An 18,682-nucleotide genomic window follows, 5' to 3' on the forward strand; every position below is an offset into this window, starting at 1 on the left:
AAGACAGGGTCTCACTCTGTTGCCTAGGCTGGAGTACAGTGGCACAATCACAGCTCACTGCAGCCTCGACCTCCTGGACTCAAGTGATCCGCCCACCTGAGCCTCCCAAGCAGCTGGCATTACAGGCATGCACTACCAGGTCTGGCTAATTTTTTCATTTTTTGTAAAATTTCCAGGCTGGTCCTGAACTCCTGGCTTCAAATTATCTGGCTGACTTGACCTCCCCAAATGCTGTGAATACAAGCGTCAGCCACCACCACACCCGGCCTCTGCTTTCTTAGTTGTGGAAACAGACCTGGTCCCAAGTGGGGATGGCCTGGAACAGAGACCTCAGCTGGCCCACAAGGATGGGGTTTGAGATCTGGGGCTCTTTGTCACAGCGGCATAACCCAGCCTGTACTGACTAATACAGTCCCTATAGACCCCCGCTGCAATGTTTAAATCAAGGTAGTTGGCTACTTCGTTAATCTGACACACATTCATTCAAAAGCATTGCTAGGTTGAGTGACCAGGTTGTCACACAGACTCTGCAGACCCCAGAAGCGGTGATGACCGTGTGTGGCCATGGCGCCTTCGGCCCCACAGACCTGGTTTTGCTTTTCCAGCAACCTCCAAAGACCAAAGCTTTCCGGATGGCCACGCCCACACTGCTCTGAGTCCCGGCTCCCCGTCCCTGCAGCAGCCACGGAGCTGCAGGAGGGGGGCCTCCAAGGAACAACTGGCTGTGGGACAATCAGAGGCCACTCCCACCTGTGTGTCAAGCAGGACCAAGCCCAGGCATTTGGTCCAGAAAACGCGACGTCCCTCCATCCCGACCCTCTGACTCACACAGGGCCTGTCCTGACCAGCATTTACACCAGGAGGTGCCTGTTGGCCACGGTGAGAGTCTGAAGCCTCCTGCCCCACCCGGCAGAGCGCAGGCTACTGCAACGCTGGACGGGCTTCCAAAGAGCCCCGTGTGACCGTCAGCCACCAAAATGGGCCCCCCCTCCTGAGGGCATGAGCAGGTGGGCGCCACCATGTGGAGTGGCCCAACGGGGGTGGGTGCCCCGTGTCATGTCTGTGCACAGAACACCCCTCAACAGAAGCTCCCGCATGACACTAGCGCTGGGACAGGCACAACCGGCCGTCTCCACAGCAGATGGGCTCCCGTCTGGGTGGGTGAGCCCGAGCCTGACTCACCTGCCAGGACACAGCCAGCTGAGCGATCTCCCTGCCCGACATGCCCTCCGTCAGCCGAGCGATCTCTGAACACTTCCTCCCGTAGTCAAACTGGGCCAGCTTCAGACGCCTGGGGAAGGAGTTCCCAAGTGGGCCGGCCAAGGCAGCGGCTCCCACACCACGAGGTGGGGACTGGAAGACACGCAGCCAGGCGGGCACCCATGCCAGATGTCCCCTTGGGAGGGGCCCTCTCCCTGTGACAGCCCAGCTCTGCACCATCTGTCTGCTGCAGGCCAGGCCCAGACTGAGCAGGAAGAGAGTGGCTGCAGGGCCTGGAGATAGCCCCAACCACTCCTCACAGCAGCCCTGCCCACAGCTGCTCACACAGCACCCGCAGGACGCATGGCCTTTACGCTGGCAGTGGCGAGCCCTGACTTCTAGAAAAGCGTCTGCCTGAAGGCCACAGACGCCAAGTCATGGTGCCAGGGCTACGAGCAGCCGTGGGGGCGGGGGAGCCCAGGGCAGGGGAGGGCATAGGGAAACAGGCCCAGACAGCTGGGCTGGCACGGAGCAGGTGGCAGCGGCAACCAGGCTCTCTTTTGTCGTCACTGGCGACAGCAGGGATTTGGGTCAGGTGCACAGAAGGACTCAGAAACCAGGGCCCTGGGGACGCCATGAAGAGGAGCGGCCTCTGTTCATCTGGAGTGTTCCTGAGGCAGCCGGCGCGGGGCCCCAGGGCCTGTCATCACCTGGAGGCCTCTGCCCACCGTGCCTGCTGCACCCACCGCCAGCGACAGGGAGCTTGAGAGCCTCAAGGCACAAGTGCAGCCGGAGCCGCGCCCCACACCATGAGGCTCCAGGGCCGGCGTGGCAGCTGGAGGAAGGCCAGGCCAGCAGCCAGCAGTGGACCATGAGGAGCCTCTCCCTCCAATCCCGACACGGGGTCTCAGAGCAACATTCCACGTCACCTCCCATCGGGGTGGCTGGGCACAGGATTTCCTTACAGCCTTCCGTGGAGTGAAGGGGAATGGAAAAGAGGCCGGGCATGGTGGCTCACATCTGTAATCCCTGCACTTTGGGAGGCTGAGGAGGGTGAATCACTTGAGGTAAGGAGTTCGAGACCAGCCTGGCCAATATCGTGAAACCCCGTTTCAGGATACTAAAAATTAAAAAAAAATTTAGCCAGGCATGGTGGTGGGTGACTGTAATCTGAGCTACTCAGGAGGCTGAGGCAAAAGGACTGTTTGAACCCGGGAAGCAGAGGTTGCAGTGAGCTGAGATCCGGCCACTGCACTCCAGCCTGGGGGACAAGAACGAGACTCCGTCTCAAAAAAAACAAAAAAAGGAATGTTGAAAGTTTGTAAGTGATGGTGGACTCTGCCCCCAAACCCAAGGAGATGCCACCAGGCTGTTCTCAGGTGGTGATGAAGAAAGGGGGGCGGGACCTCCCTGGATGTGGCCTCTGGGACCCTTGGGGCCCACAGTCTCCTGTGCAAAACTACAGGACAGGAAGGCGGTGCCCACCCCTGTGACGGGGCCTGCTGGGATTGTCTGGAGAGCAGGGGCGGGGTGGGCCCTGAGCGAGGGTCCCTGGACAGCGGCGGGTGAGGCGGGACACTTACTGCTTTCCTTCTGTGGCCGGCTTAAGAACATACTTGTCAAAATACATTCTCACCAGGCGCTCCCGCTCCTCCTGCCGCGGCAGGTCGAAGTGAACCATCACGTCAATGCGGTCGTTGATGGCCCAGTCGAACTGCTCGGGCTGGTTGCTGGCCAGGACCAGCATGAACCTGCGGGGTGGGGATGAGGATGCTGGGGCTGGTGGCCGAGCTGCGCTGAGGGAAACGGGGCTGCCTCAGCCCCCGCAGGAAGCATCTAAAGCGGCAAGAAACACGAGGACGCGGGCACAGCCCTGGTCGGCCGCCTGCCCCACCGTACCCAGCTGTCCCTCCGCCCGGCTTCCGGGGCCTCTGTTCTTGCCCCATATGGTGCTTCCCTGCTGACCCTCGCCTAGCCTGATAGGCAGCACCGGGACCACCACTCCTCCTGCTGCCTGAGCCCCGCCATGCTGGGAGCAGGGATGCGGGACCCAGAGTCCGTGTCAGGAGTGGCCACATGAGCCAGGAGCAGGACCTCGGGGGCTCGGGTGCAGCGGAGGCTCAGCAGAGCCCCAGCCCTGCCTCTCTGGGAAGGACCTGAGCCAGGGCTCCAGGGAGTGTGTACCGGCAGCAGCTGAGCCAGGGAGCCCAACACGCCTGAGGAGTCGGCCACGGCCGCCCGGCAGGACTTGATCCTCCGTGTGACACGTGACTGGGGCTGGAGGGGCCCAGGAGACTGAAAAACTCAAACTTAGGGGATTTGGAAGGAAGTAGGGAGCCTGCCGTGGGGTGATCACCATACTGGGGACCTCAGGGCAGGAGCTCACGGAGGACGCACAATGTGGGGAGGCCCCCAGGCCTGGAGGGTGCACCCCATCCAACATCCGGGTGGGGGTCCAAGGCCCCAGGCTCCGCCCAAACACACAGGACCTGCTCGTGCCCAGCTTCCCGTGGGAGCAAACGTGTCTCCATCTCCCACCCCGGGGCACCCACACCCTCCAAGGGAGGCCCCAGCAGAGCCTCAGACCATCAGACCACCTCCCTTGCCGGCACAGGACCGCGGAAACCCAGGGGCAGAGGGACCTGCAAGCTGGGGCGGCATCGCACAGGGAAGTGAGGACAGGACTGACCCCGGCTCTGGCCAGGAGGCCACCGCATGTTCCTGAGTGATACCCCACACTGTCCCGAGCTGGGCCGTTCCCAGGGGACATCCAAGGTGGACACGCTAAGGCCACGGGTGCTGCCCAGCACTGTGATCCAGGGCCCCTGAGGTCCCTCGGTGGGAACCAAGGGCGACAGCTGCACAGCCCTACCCGGGGGCCTAGGACGCTCCCTCACTTGTTGCTGTGCTGGCCCGTGCGGTACAGGAAGGCGTTCAGTGTGGCCCGGAGGTCCTCGCTTATCTTCTCCTACAGAGAAGGTTCTAGCTTTAGACACCAGGAGCAAAGCCCTGTAAACAGCCACAGCAGAAGGTCCCACAGGCCTCCCTCCTGCAGGGAGCAGGGACGCGGCGACACTTTCATGGATCTAAACTCAAAAGCCTGACCAGGGCCAGGGGCGGCGGCTCATGCACATAACCTAGCATTTTGGGAGGCTGAGAAGGGCAGATCACCTGAGGTAGGGAGTTTGAGGCCATCCTGGCCAACATGATGAGACCCTGTCTCCACTAAAAGTACAAAAATTAGCCAGGGTAGTGGCACACCTGTAGTCCCAGCTACGTGGGAGGCTGAAGCAGGAGAATCACTTCAACCTGGGAGGCAGAGGTTGTAGCGAGCCGAAATTGCACCACTGCACTCCAGCATGGGCGACAGAGTGAGACTCTGTCTCAAAAAAAACAAAAACAAAAACAAAAACAAAAAAACCCCTGACTGGGCATGGGGGCTCACGTCTGTAATCCCAGAACCTCAGAAGGTCAAGGCGGGAGCATCTCTTATAGCCCAGCCTGGGTAATGAGGGGAACCTGGGAGGCAGAGGTTGCAGCGAGCTGAAATTGCACCGCTGCACTCCAGCATGGGAGACAGAGCGAGACTCTGGGGAAAAAAAAAAAAAGCCTGACCGGGCGTGGGGGCTCACATATGTAATACCTGCACTTGAGAACGTCAAGGCAGGCAAATCTCTTTAGCTCAGAAGTTCGAGTCCAGTCTGGGAAACGTGAGGAAACTCCATCTCTACTAACATTACAAAAAAATTAGCCGGGCATGGCACTGTGCCCCTGCAGTCCTGCCTATGCGGGCAGCTGAGGCAGGAGGACGGCTTGAGCTCGAGAGGTCGAGGCTACAGTGAACTGTGATCGCACCACTGCACTCCAGCCTGGGCGACAGAGACCCTGTCTTAAAATGATAATTAAAAGGCTGGGCGTGGCGGATCACGCATGCAATCCCAGTATTTTGGGAGGCTGAGGCGGGAGGATCATTTGAGGTCAGGAGTTTTTGACCAGCCTGACCAACACGGTGAAACCCCATCTCTATTAAAAATACAAAAAAACGTAACTGGGTATGGTGGCAAAAGCATGTAATCCCAGCTACTTAGGGGGCTGAGGCAGGAGACTAGCTTGAATCCAGGAGGTGGAAGTTGCAGTGAGCCAAGATTGCGCCACTGCAAGCCAGCTTAAGCCACAGAGCGAGACTTCCTCTCAAATAAATAAAAATAAAAAGAGACCAGGGCATCCGGGTGTGGTGGCTCATGCCTGTATCCCAGGACTTTTGGAGGCCAAGGAGGGCGGATCACCTGAGGTCAGGTGTTCGAGACCAGCCTGGCCAACATGATGAAACCCCGTCTCTACTAAAAATAGAAATACTGTCTGGACATGGTGGTGGGCACCTGTAATCCAAGCTACTTGGGAGGCTGAGACAGAAGAATCGCTTGAACCCAGGAGGTGGAGGCTGCAGTGAGCCGACATTGTACCCCTGCACTCCAGCCTGGCTACAGAGATTCCATCTCAAAAACCAAAACAAAAAAACCCTCAAAAGCCATAACTTAACTTCCAGCTGACCTAAAAAATGCTGTTTTTCACACAAAACTTAGAGAGAAAAAGACATTGATCAGAGGGCTGCAGCCTGGCCCAGGGAGACAGCTGTGTCCACTCCACCACCCCCGTGGTCAGACAGAGGCTTAGTGACACTCACGGTGGCTCGCTTCCGAAGGAAGGCGTCTGCTTCATCCACGAAGAGCAGGAGGCTGTGAACGAGAGGGAGGCCAAGCACGGCGAGAGTGACACCTGGAGCGGCCCACAGCAGCGTCCGGCTGTGGCGGGAGCAGGCTGAGCGGGCAGATCCCCAAAGGGTGCAGCCTCTGCCCCACCAGGAGCCCTAAGTCCTCGATCTGACAGAAGCCCATCAGCCTGGCCTCTGGGCAGCTGACCACGGCCCAGCTTCACAAGGCCCTGGGAAGCCAATGGCACACAGGGGCGCCAGACTGCCCCACAGGCTTCACCCCCACCCGGCCCAGTGCAGCGCTGGCAGCTGCTCAGAGTCCACACCAGGGGCAGGATCTTCTAAAGTGGGAGGGTGCCAGCCATGAGGAACGTGGTGCCAATGGGGACAGGTGAGGTTGCAGGATGCCCAGGCTGTGCCCTGCGTGGGGTCACTGTGGGACCTATTGAAGGGTGTGTGCCATGCTGTCTGCAGCTAACTTCCAAATGGTTCTACCAAAAGGAGCCGGTGTCCACGCCCACCTGCACGCGTGTCGGAGGGAGGGCGGCCGTGGAGGTGGCGCCCCTGCAGCTGTGAAGAGCCCTCACCCCCTACACCCACCCACCTCCCTTCTGCCCTGAGCCAACTATCCCACTGGCAGCCTCCACACGCTGGGGGCCTCGTGTCCACCAGGGTCCACACTCAGGGGACCTTCCCTCCGAGGGACCCTCCGCCGGACCTCCTGCGTGGCCACAAGGACAGAGCTGCAGAAAGACCACGAGGTCCCGGAAAGCCACCTGGACCCCCTTCCCCGAAGGCAGCCTGCTGGGCCGCAGTGAAGGGCCTGTGTGCATGCTGCGGGGACGTCTCACCCGCGCCGGCTGGTATTGGCCCAGTCAAACAGCTTGTGCATGGCGGTCACGCCTTCCCGCCCCATGGGGGCCACGTCCCCGCCTGTCATGATGGCGTAGTCCATGCCCGAGTGCACGGCGAGTTTCTAGACGGGAAGAGTGAGGAGAGACAGAACAGATGTTCCCTCCACCTCTGCAAAGCCTGCACACTCCACCCGGAGTGTGGAGCCCCTGCTGGTCATCTCTGACTGGAAGCCACGGCCTGGAAGCCACAGCCTGCCAAACAGGAGACGTCGCCTGCCTGGAAGATGGGAGGCGCTCTTACCCACACCAGCACGCTGACCCTACATGAGAGCGGGCAAAGGCCTAAGGGAAGTCCACTCCCCAGGTGGCCGACTTCCAGACACCTGCAGGCGGGAGACCCCAGCGGCCCCTGGCCCACCTGCGCAGCCAGGTGCTCTCACCTTGGCAAACAGCGTCTTCCCGGTGCCTGGCGGCCCGTACATCAGGACGTTCCTGTACAGGCTGCGGTTCTTCTTCGTGTTCCTTGTCGCTATGGCAATGTCGCGCACCCGCGCTTCCAGGCTGGGCTGCCGGGGAAGACGGGGACTTGGGGGACACACTCAGGGCCCACGGAAGCCTTGGGAGTAGGGGCTGCAACAATGCCCTGTTGTGGACTCCACTCCTCGGGGTGCCGCCCAGCTCACGGACAGCCTATCCCTGGCACGGTCCAAGCGGTCGCATCTCAGAAGCCAAAAGCTCCTCAGCACCACCACGAGTGCCAGCAAGGGCCACAGCCTGGCACAGCTCCGGGGTCCCCTCCCTGCACCTCCCCGGTCCCAGGCACACCGACTTACACTCAGCACAACACCCTCCAGTGCGTCCTGGGGCCGACTGAGGAGCCGCCGGCTGACCTACCGGAGCGGAACAGGAAGCGCCATTGGGTCACCTGCCACAGCCACGGCACAGCCACCAACGCACAGACACGCTCGGTAACACACCAAAATGGAGCTGCCCCAAAGCACGGCCAGGACTGGCCAGGACCTGGAACCCCGCCGCGCTGGGAGACTGGGTGACTGTTGCAGGGATTAGGGGCATTTTCCAGTTCCTTATTGGCTTTTATTTCATTACCCACCGAGTGATCTGTGGAGACCCCACCACCCCCGTGTGGAGAGCAGGCACCTCGGGGGCTGGCCAGTGGCGCAGCTCCCCAGGGAGGCCGCCAGACACCATGGTCTGTGACAGCTTCCCCGACACACACCAGCACACCCAAGTCCCGGCACTTGCAAGGACCCTGATGCGCTCCCAGGCCCCATCAAGAGCCCCGAGCAGGGCAGACCGAAGCAGACGGGGCAAGAGTCTCACTGATGCAGACCCCTAAGCTACAGCGCCGGACAGGAAAACCCGGGCGTGAAGGAGCGTGCGGGTGCCTGTCATCCGGGGAAAGGGGAGAGACGGGAGGGTGTGCACAGACAGGAGGGTGTGCGCAGACAGGAGGGTGTGCGCGGACAGGAGGGTGTGCGCGGACAGGAGGGTGTGCGCGGACAGGAGGGTGTGCGCGGACAGGAGGGTGTGCACGGGCGGGCTCTGCTCGTGGGGCAGAGGGGACTCAGCCAGGAACCGCACTCAGGAAGGACCAGGCCCGCGCCGCTACCTGGAAGGGGTGCTGCAGCGCCTCCAGCACCGTGATGCGGGACGTCTCCCTCACCAGGGATGGCTTCCACAGCCGAGCCTCGATGAAGCGGGCCGCCGCGGCTGTCCCATTCTTGGCAGAGTAGACCCCGCCAGCCAGCAGCGTCAGCCCAACCACCTGCAGCAGAGACACCGCACTGGCGTGCCTGCCCCACCCTGCCTCCCTCCTAGAGCGGGAAATGCGCGGGGCTGCCCCACCCTCTCTCCGCCCAAGGGAGCAGCACAGGGCTGTGTGCTGGCAGCACAGGAACCCGAATTCCCGGCCCCGAATCCCACAGCCACGCGGTTACAGGAGGCAGGCGGGGCCGTCACAGCGACCTCACTCAGGACCATTTTCTCTGCAACTGGCAGCATAAATCCTGCAAAGCCCCAGTCACTGAGCAGGGCCCTGGGCAGACTCAGCCGGCTATGTCACAGGGCCACACCCTCTGCTACTTCCTTGGCCACTAAAATGGTACTTTATTCCTGGAAAACAAGGCTAACCCGAAATCTCTGACTCGTTTTAAAAATCGATTAGGCTGACTGGGTGCGGTAGCTCAGGCCTGCGATCCCAGCACTTTGGGAGGCTGAGGCTGGTGGATCACCTGATGTCGGGAGTTCGAGGCCAGCCTAACCAACCTGAAGAAACCCTGTCTGTACTAAAAAACAAAAAATTAGCTGGCCATGGTGGCACATGCCTGTAATCCTGTCTACGTGGGAGGCTGAGGCAGGAGAATCACTGGAACCCGGGAGGCGGGGGTTGCAGTGAGCTGAAACCGTGCCATTACACTCCAGCCTATGCAACAAAAGCAAAAGTCTGTCTCAAAAACAAACAAAAATGTAGTCAGGCCTGGTGGCTCACCCATGTAATCCCAGCACTTTGGGAGGCCAAGACGGGCTGATCACTTGAGGTCCGAAGTTCGTGACCAGCCTGGCCAACGTGGTGAAACCCCATCTCTACTAAAAATAGAAAAACTGGCCTGGCCTGGCGGCACAGGCCTGTATTAGCTGGGCGTGGCGACGTGAGCCTGTAATCTCAGTCACTCGGGAAGCTGAGGCAGGAGAACTGCTTGAGCTGGGGAGGTGCAGCCTGCAGTGAGCCGAGATGGCGCCACTGCACTCCAGTCTGACCACAGAGCAAGACCCTGCCTCTAAACACAAATACACAAAAGTCAATGGTGCATTAAGCAGCTCCCTCATGTTCTCACGTGACGCCGTCTCACCAACACGGGCGGAAACACCACCGGCGACATTCACTGTCACACTGGCGAGGCCACGGGCAGGCGCTGCAGTCACAGCACAGGGCACCCGCACCATGGCAGAGCAACTGCCCACTGTGTGCCAGGCACCTACTGTGTGCTGGGCACGGGGGGACGGAGGACGCAGCCGTGTGCGACGCAGTGCACCGCCACAGCAGGCCGGAGCCTGAGCACAGAAGAGTGAGGCTTTAAACAAGAGAGGAATCTGTGAACCTCAAACTCTCAGGGTTTTATAAGGACTAAAGAAGGTTTTTGCAAAGTGGAGTCGGGGTCTTTGTTTTTTTTTTGAGAAGGAGCCTCGCTCTGTGGCCCAGGCTGGAGTGCAGTGGCGGGATCTCGGCTCACTGCAACCTCCATCTCCCGGCTCACGTGATTCTCCTCCCTCAGCCTTCTGAGTAGCTTGGACTACAGGCGCCCGCCACCATGCATGGCTAATTTTTTTGTATTTTTTTTTCTTTTTTTTAGTAGAGACGGGGTTTCACCGTGTTAGCCAGGATGGTCTCGATCCCCTGACATCGTGATCCGCCCGCCTCTGCCTCTGCCTCCCAAAGTGCAGAAATCACAGGTGTGAGCCACCACTCCTGACAATTTTTTTCTTGAGACAAGGATTTGTTCTGTCGCCCAGGATGGAGTGCGGTGGTGCGATCTCAGCTCACTGCAGCTGCAGCCTCCCTAGGTTTAAGTGATCCTCCTACCTCAGCCTCTCGAATAGTGGGACCATAGATGCTGCCACCTCACCCAGCTAATGTTTGATTTTTTTGAAGAGATGGAGTCTCACTGTGTGGCCCAGGCTAGCAACTGTGTTTTCTTCTTCTAGCTTGAGAAGGGAGGAGCAGCCGTGGCCAGCAGGTACAACGTGGGTTTGCTCTGTGCTGGCAGAGCGCCAGGGCCTGTGCAGAGCCAGCAGGGACAGGACCCAGGGTTCCAGGAGGCCCACACAGGCTGCCCCTCAGCCACCTCCCAGCCTTGTTTTATAAGAATGTTTACCGTGGCTGTCACTTTCTTCCGGTCTGTCAAAAAGGCATGGAATCCTTCCCCAAACAAGGTGCCAGCCGTCCTGCGGGGAAAGCAGCGATGTGACCAGGACGGACAAGAAGATCCACGCCACGTAGCAAGAGCAGGTTGAGGCCCTGAGATGGCGGCCCGGCCTTGCCAGGACAGAGGGGCAGTGACCCCACCAAGGAGCCAGCCTACGGCAGCCAGGCCTGGAAGAGCTGGAGAGCCCCAGGAACAGCAACTCACACCTGCGGAGCTCCGTCTGCAGCCAGCATGGGCCTCGGCAGCGCTCACCTGATGGACTCCAAGACGGTCTGACGGTGCTCGGCCGCCTTCAGGTGGATCTGCTCGCGGATGATGTCTGCGTTCTCTCGTTCGGCCTTGGCGCGTGCCCGGGCCTCGGCCTCCACTCGCAGTATCTCGTTCTTGTGCCGCAGCTCCATCTCCCGCTCCACGGTGGCTGCCCCAGAGAGGCAGGGCAGCTCAGTGCCACGCAGTGCAGCACGCCTGCCTCCGTCCACACGGCGGACAGCCCCACGCCACGGACCGGCCCACACCGCTGGCAGGCTAAGGCCACGGACAGGCCCACGCCGCCACCAGGCCCACGCCACGGACAGGCCACCACAGACCAGCCCAGGCCACGGACTGGCCCAGGCCACTGACAGGCCCACACTGCCAATAGGCTAAGACCACGGACTGGCTCACACTAAGGACAAGCCCAGCCCATGGGCAGGCCCACACCACAGCCCGCACCATGCCATGGACAGACACACACAGGCCTTTGTAGGAACGGTGCACATGCCGGCCCTGCCCGTGGATTAGAGTCCCTGAAATCCGACCCAGAGGCCCAGGCACCTTGTCAGGATGTTCGCTTTAAAGCAAAGAACTGGAATGTGGAGTTCCCAGAGAAGCCCCCCTCACACAGAAACCCAGCTGTCAGAACTCAGAGGCGCGTGCCGTGCCGTGTCTGGCTGTGGAATAGTGAATGTGCACACCTCCCCACAAGCCCATCCCCGGTGAAAAGTGGTGACAAACATTCGCCTGGCGCCCTCACCGACAAATGCCACGTGGCACCAAATACCTGTGATCCTCATCGGGGACAGTAAAGTAAAGACAGTAAACAGGACAGTACAGACCCATGTTCGAAGCAGAACACAAAGACTCACGCCTGTAATCCCAGCTCTGTGGAAGGCCAAGGCAGGTGGATAACGAGGTCAAGAAGTTCAAGACCAGCCTGCTCAACATAGTGAAACCCTGTCTCTACTGAGGATACAAAAAAATTAGCCGGGTGTGGCGGTGGGCACCTGTGATCCCAGCTACTCGGAAGGCTGAGGCAGAATTGCTTAAACCCAGGAGACGGAGGCTGCAGTGAGCTGAGATTGCGCCACTGCACTCCAGCCTGGGTGACAGAGCGAGACTCCGTCTCAAAAAAAAAAAAAAAAAGACCCACATTCTTCCCACGAAGTGAAGCAGCTCCTGCCCTCCCTGCACAGGCCCTGGCGTCTGGTCGCAGACAGAGGTGTCTTCCGAGAGGCAGTCCTACCCCAGGAAGCCCCAGCAGCCTTGCCCACTGCATTGGTAGCTATGAGGGGCTCAGGCTCAGCGCACGCCGGGTAAGTGTCTGTCAGGCGCTGAGGTCCACAAGCAGCCCCCGCTCTCCATGCTGCCACCGCGGCCTCTGCCCCAGCCAGGAGAGCAGACACCCTACCTCGCCGCATGGCCTCCTGCTTCTGCACTGACTCTTCCTGCTTCCGTAAATTCTCCTCATTGAGAAGTTGCTGAGAAGCCGTAGAAAAAGAGAAAAGCCTTTAAAACCAGAAAAACACTCAACACCAATCCAGAGGTTGTGTCTGCCCCAGGACCGGGGGCTCCAAGCATCCCGCGCACCTGGGGGCCTGCAGATGCCACAGCCTGACACAGACACGGGTGACATCGGCCGGGACGGCAGTCGCTGAGGGGCTGCTTTCAGGAGCCCAAACTCCCCAGTGGCAGAAACAGCCCCCACTGCGGCTTCCCTGAGAAGGGCCACTGCGCGGCCGACCTCCCAACACCACCGCCCTGATTCACGCTGTGCTGAAGGAAGCCTCTGTCTTCTGCCAATTAAACGTTAAAGCTACAATGGCCACAACAGGCAACGCGTGAACCCCGCCTGTGAGTTCAGGACTGAGGGCGATGGGCCCTAAGGAGCAGGGAGCAGATGTCACCCAAGCTTTTCTGATGGGCCCAGAGACCTGCTCTCTGCCACTGACCAGTCATCACAAGCACAAACCCCCACGCTGCCAGCTGGGCACCCGGGTGGGAGACAAGGAGGCTCCACGAGCCTGGAGAGCCTCTGCTGCGGAGACCATGCAGGGGGTGTGCGGGGGGTGATTCTGCCCGTGTGGGGGTGTATGCGCAGGGCGTGTGTGCCCGTGGTGGGGGGTGTGCCCATGCAGGAGGGGTTATGCATGCCCATGTGGGTGTGGGCGGGGGTGTGTGTGCCCGTGTGCGGTGTGTGGGGATGTGTACGTGCCCGTGTGCAGGGTGTGTGTCCATGTGGGGGGGTGTGTACCTGTGTGCAGGGTGTGTGTGCCGGTGTGTTTGCGGGTGGGCGTGTGTGGGCCTATGTGTGCAGGGAGTGTGTGTGTTCCCGTGTGGGGGGGTGCCTGTCTCCCTGTACGTGTGTGCACACGTCTCTGCATGTGTGCCTGTACCCGTGTGCTGGTGCGCGTCTGTCCGAGAAGTTTCCCCTGCACTAGCACCCACCATCAGCAGCCCCAGCGTTCTGGCCCCACGGCCTCTGACCCACCGACCGGTACGAAGCCGCCTACATTCTCAGGGACGCAGGCGCCTCGCAGGGGAGGTTCAGCTCACCTGCTGCTTCAATTGGTCCTCGTAGCGCTGCCGGGCCAGCTTGTCTTGATACTGGGCCCTCTGGGGGAGAAGAGGGCGGCAAGGACACATCTCAGCCGGGAGCTGCACTCAGGGCCGACCCGGCCGGGCACCGGGACTCCCACACGCCATCAGCCTCACACAAACATGGGGGGGCGGGGACCTCCCGTCCGGCTCAGCAGTGAGGGACTTTGCAGGTCTTAGGCGTTTGTGCAAGGCTGTTCCAAGGGCAGCTCTAAAGGCTGACTCCAGAGCGCCCGGGACCGCGCCCGGCTCCTAGTCCTGCCCCGAGCCATCCCCTGGAGTCGGGCGGCCTCCCTCATGGCCTCTCGCGCTCTTACGGCCTGGTGCTGCCGTGTCTCCTCGCTCAGGGTCTTCCTCCTTTCCTCGGCCTGCGCCCGGATCTGCTCGCTCCTGAGCTGCTCCACAGCGGCCTCGTACTCCTGCAGAGCACAGCACCCACCACTTGGCACTTCTCAGGGCTGGCGCTGCCTGACAGTCCCTCCTGTGTCTGCATGGGCCCCAGCACGGCAGAGACTCCGTACCCGGACTAGTGTGTGCAGCAGGCTCGGGGCTCCCAGCCGCATCGGCACCCAGGCTCAGGCCCTGGGGGAATCCAGACCCGCAGGCAGAGAAGCACCAGCAGAAGCCTGCGAAGGCCCCAAGGGAAGGAGGCCGAACACCAACCCCACCCAAGGCTGTTTCTGGGCAGCTCTGGTCAGGTGCTCACTTTTGGACCATGATGAGGGCAGAGCTCGTGCCTATTCTAGGAATCCTGCTGGGTGGGCCGGGCGTCATGGCTCCAGCCTACAATCCCAGCGCTTTGTGAGGTCAAAGTGGGTGAATCACCTGAGGTCAGGAATTAGAGACCAACCTGGACAACATGATGAAACCCCATCTCTACTAAAAATATAAAAATCAGCCAGTTGTGGTGGCGGGCTCTTGTAGTCCCAGCTGCTCGGAGGCTGAGGAAGGAGGTTGAACCCAGGAGGTGGAGGTTGCAGTGAGCCGAGATCACGCCACTACACGCCAGCCTGGAAGACAGACTAAGACTCTGTCTATAAAAAAATAAAAATAATATGAAACAGGGCGGGCACAGTGGCACACGCCTGTAATCCCAGCACTTTGGGAGGCCGAGGCAGGTGGATCACTTGAAGTCAGGAGTTTGAGACCAGCCTGGCCAACATGGTGAAACCCTGTCTTTACTAAAAATATAAAAAGGAGCCAGGTGTGGTGGCGGGTGCCTGTAATCCCAGCTATTCAGGAGGCTGAGGGAGGAGAATTGTTTGAACCCAGGAGGCGGAGGTTGCAGTGAGCCCAGAAGGCACCACAGAACTCCAGCCTGGGAAACAGACTCCATTTCAAAATAAATAAATAAATAAAATAAAACAAAAAAAATCCTGCTGAGCAGAATGAAATGAGGTGAGAACCTCAAGAAGACCCAGGCCCTCCAGACGACCAGACACCCTCACCAACACTGGTCCTCCCTCTCGGGCGGCACTGCAGCAGCGTCTCTCACCTCCCCTTGTTTCCTTCTGTGAAATGAGGCACCCAAGCTCGGCCCTGGGCCCCACTGCTGCCCATGTACACGTCGCTGGCCCTACCCACCGGCAGTAGCCCACCAATCTCCACGCCCAAACCCCACGTGCACCCCGGCCTCCCCGCCCACGCCGGCCCCACTCACTTTGAGCTTGGACTGTTGCTCCAGCTGCAGTGTCTGCTCCTGCATCTGTGCCAGATTCAGGGCATCCTTGGCATAACCTGTGGATGCAGGGGCACGGAGGGCAGGTGTTAGGATACCCGGATGCCACTGGGCAGGCATGCACATCAGCCAAGGGGCTTTCTGGAATCCACGGCCACACCTCGACCTCAAAGCCCCCAGCCCTGCCTCACCATCCTCCTTCCCAGTCAGACCTGGCATGACGATGCCCCGTCCCCAGCACATGGGCTGATGCATTTGTGGGGTTTTATCCCCCAGGGACGGTCTTGGAGGGTCACATCGGGAAGGCCATCCCACATGGACGGGAGGAAGCTATTTCCCAATTCAACAGAAAGTCAGGCGATGGCTAAAGGGTCCTCTATTTTTTCACGTTACAAACGCTTCTCTTAAGCTTCCAATGGCTATTGTCATTGATCTGCCATCAGGCATGTGCAGGCAAGAAAGAGAATGAATAAGAACAGGATACCAGCCAACACGCTCAGGGTGACGAGGGCAAACGTATGACAACGTCCCCAGTTACATTTTGTTCCTGGTGGGGAACTGACAGGTTGACGTTTGGGTGTTCTGGGACAGAAGTACGTATTCTCCGAGCTGCTGAGGCCTAAGCATCAGGTCTCAAAATTTTCTGGGATGACAGTTTTCCCATCACAAAATTTTACCATAAAAATCTTCTGGTCAAGCACGGTGGCTCACTCCTGTAATCCCAGCACTTTGAGAGGCTGAGGCGGGTGGATCACTTGAGGCCAGGAGTTAGAGACCAACCTGACCAATGTGGTGAAACCCCATTTCTACCAAATATACAAAAATCAGCCGGATGCAGTGGCGCACGCCTGTAATCCCAGCTACTCTGAGGCTGAGGTGGGAGGATGGCTTGAACCCCAGAGGCAGAGGCTGCAGTGAACCCAGATCATGCCACTACACTCCAGCTGGATAGAGAGAGACTTAAAGAAACAAATCTCCAGGCTGGCCAACATGGCGAACCTCGTCTCTACTAAAAAGACACAAAAAGAGCAGGGCACAATGGTACACGCCTATGACCTCAGCTACTTGGGAGGCCGAGGCTGGAGAATTGCTTGAACCCAGGAGGTGGATGTTGCGATGAACCGAGGTTGCGCCAATGCACTCCAGCCTGGGCAACAGAGCGCAGCTCCATCTCAAATAAGTAAATAAATAAATACATCTTCTAACACAGAAAAACACGTCCGTAAAGCCGGCAGGGACCCCTGATGTTCCTGGGCTGGGGCTTTGTTCCCGTCTCTCTGCCTCCTGCAGGCCGTCTCACTTTTTGAAGCCTTCAGAGTCAACTGCAGCAAACACATCACTACCTAGAGCTCGACGTTTGTTCTCAGCTCAGGTGTAATTTTTGGAGGTGACTGACACAGGCGTGAAGCACCGTGGGGAGCACTCATTGCATTTAGACAGAGGCAGCGATGCACTGGCGTGTGGGGTGGCTCTGCTTGGGCCTGTGGTTAGGCACGAACTGGCCTGACGGGCATCAGCGTCAGATTCCAGGAAAGAGCTTGGAGGCCAACCTCAGGGGCCCCAGTGACCACAGCACAGATGGGACAGGGACCTGCCTCTCAGGGAAGACAGTGCCAGGTCAATGGGTTTGGCTGGTGAGCTCAGGAAGCCAAGGGCTGAAGGGCCCCGGGGCCCTCACCCACTCTCACTCTGACCTGGAGGGGGCCGAGGGTGTGTCAGCCCCCCGGGGTCTTGCCACAGAGCAGTGACAGGAACGTGGGCATCACAGTGAGGCGCTCTGCCTACCTCCTCCCGAGAGGACCTTTGGCTGGATTAAGCTGACGCCACTCCCTCCCCTGAAAATGGCTCATTGACAGTTCCCACCCCCAGTGACTCTGGGGAGGATGAGAGGGGAAAGAGCAGGTCTGGGGCTCGTGTGGCCTCTCGTTATTAGAATGAGAACAATCATTCACCACCTTGGGGTGACCCTGTGCCAGGACGTGCTCCCAGCGCATGGATTCACACCCACTGGGCACGAGGGTCTCCTCCAGGCACCCCTCTGTGGAGGGCAGGGCGAGCGCTGGCGCTCACACAAACAGTTCTGGGACAATGTGCTGCTCTGGCTTCCAAGGACAGGCCGCAGGAGGGGTCAGGGAAGACCCTGGGAACGAGGCAGCATGGGGCTTTGCCTCCAGGGACAGAGGAGGCAGCCAGGCTGTGAGGAGGAGCCGCCCGTTTGCCCGGAGAGCAGCAAGGCCAAAGCAACGGGCTCCAGCCGAATCTCGGCGACCCTGCTGCCAGGAAAGGGGCACACAGGAAGCCAGGAGAGGACGGGCTTGCAGAGGGACTACCAGGCAGATGGGCACGGCAGGGAGCACTCGGGGAAAAAGAGGTCCAGGACGGAAAGGGAGCGGCAAACTTTGGAGAAACCTCTCTCACCAGCCAGCAGTCAGGCCAGGAAGGAGGGAAGGGATAAAAATGAAAGAATGAAAGAGTCCACACCTGGAACAGAATCCACAGGAAACAAAGACTGATGGAGGGCTCCCCACGGTGCACCTGGCAGGCCCCGCTCGACCACAGAGGGCAGGCCAAGGCACTGGCAACCCAGGCAGAGCAGACTGCAGATCAGGGGCTCTGGGGCTGCCAGGACTGGAGCAACTCAGAGGCACAGGTCTGCACCATGGGGAGGAGGTCCTCGGCGGCCTGAGGCTGCTCAATCAGGCCTGTACCACTGATAACTAAGATTCAGCTTCTCGAAGTGGGACAAGTTTCGATCTCTAAGTGAAGTCAGCAGGTGAAAACCCCCAGGCATTAGGACAGAAAGGAACCCTCCAAATGAGCCTACAGCAAGAAAGTCCGTCACCAAAGTCCGCTGTCCTCCGAGGTGCCCTGAAGTCCAGCCCTTGATTCCCATCCTAATCTGATCATTAAAATTACCCAGCAAGGCCATGAGCAGCGGCTCAGGCCTGTAATCCCAGCGCTTTGCGAGGCCGAGGTGGGCGAATCACCTGAGGCCAGAATTCAAGACCAGCCTGGCCAACATGGTGAGTGCTCACACCTGGGGGCACTGGGTCAGGGATTTCCTCAAGTTGGGCAGCACACGGCCTGACCTGCGGTTCACAGACCTCGCCGTGCAAACGCTAACGTCTTCCAACAAGAACTGCAAATCTGCTAGACTCTTGTTAGAACCAAGTAACTCTCAAATATGCTTTCCTCGTTATGTGGCAATTGCTAGCAACCACCCAACAAACCCATCTACCGACATGGCCACGCCTCGGCCTGCGCCACGTGGAGGCAGCAAGCGCAGAAAGATCCCACGCACTCGGTGGTAACTGAAAGAGCAGGGCCAGCCCCAGGCCCTGACCCTGTAACCCGTGAGCGCCACCTCCGCACCTGACCCGCTCTTGACAGCTGCAGAGGTGCAAAAGGGTGACGGAAAGAGTCCGATCCTCCCGGCACGCGA

The 18,682-nt window shown here is 59.6% G+C and overlaps 1 protein-coding gene across 1 annotated transcript in view; it reads right to left on the reverse strand.

Annotated features, from left to right (window-relative positions):
- ATAD3A (ATPase family, AAA domain containing 3A) overlaps window positions 1-15,291 on the reverse strand; it is a 19,037-nt gene extending 3,746 nt beyond the window's left edge. The window contains 16 exon segments of the mRNA XM_011987241.1: window positions 1,183-1,291; window positions 2,784-2,951; window positions 4,098-4,168; window positions 5,885-5,936; window positions 6,763-6,887; window positions 7,206-7,331; window positions 7,599-7,655; window positions 8,396-8,551; window positions 10,659-10,728; window positions 10,962-11,127; window positions 12,376-12,445; window positions 13,521-13,580; window positions 13,880-14,013; window positions 14,016-14,055; window positions 14,057-14,136; window positions 15,219-15,291. Coding sequence (XP_011842631.1) covers window positions 1,183-1,291; window positions 2,784-2,951; window positions 4,098-4,168; window positions 5,885-5,936; window positions 6,763-6,887; window positions 7,206-7,331; window positions 7,599-7,655; window positions 8,396-8,551; window positions 10,659-10,728; window positions 10,962-11,127; window positions 12,376-12,445; window positions 13,521-13,580; window positions 13,880-14,013; window positions 14,016-14,055; window positions 14,057-14,136; window positions 15,219-15,267 — 1,533 coding nt within the window. The 5' untranslated portion in view covers window positions 15,268-15,291.
- Between the last annotated feature and the right edge of the window lie 3,391 nt (window positions 15,292-18,682).

Source organism: Mandrillus leucophaeus, unplaced genomic scaffold, assembly GCF_000951045.1.
Source record: "Mandrillus leucophaeus isolate KB7577 unplaced genomic scaffold, Mleu.le_1.0 Scaffold305, whole genome shotgun sequence".
Classification (NCBI taxonomy): domain Eukaryota; kingdom Metazoa; phylum Chordata; class Mammalia; order Primates; family Cercopithecidae; genus Mandrillus; species Mandrillus leucophaeus.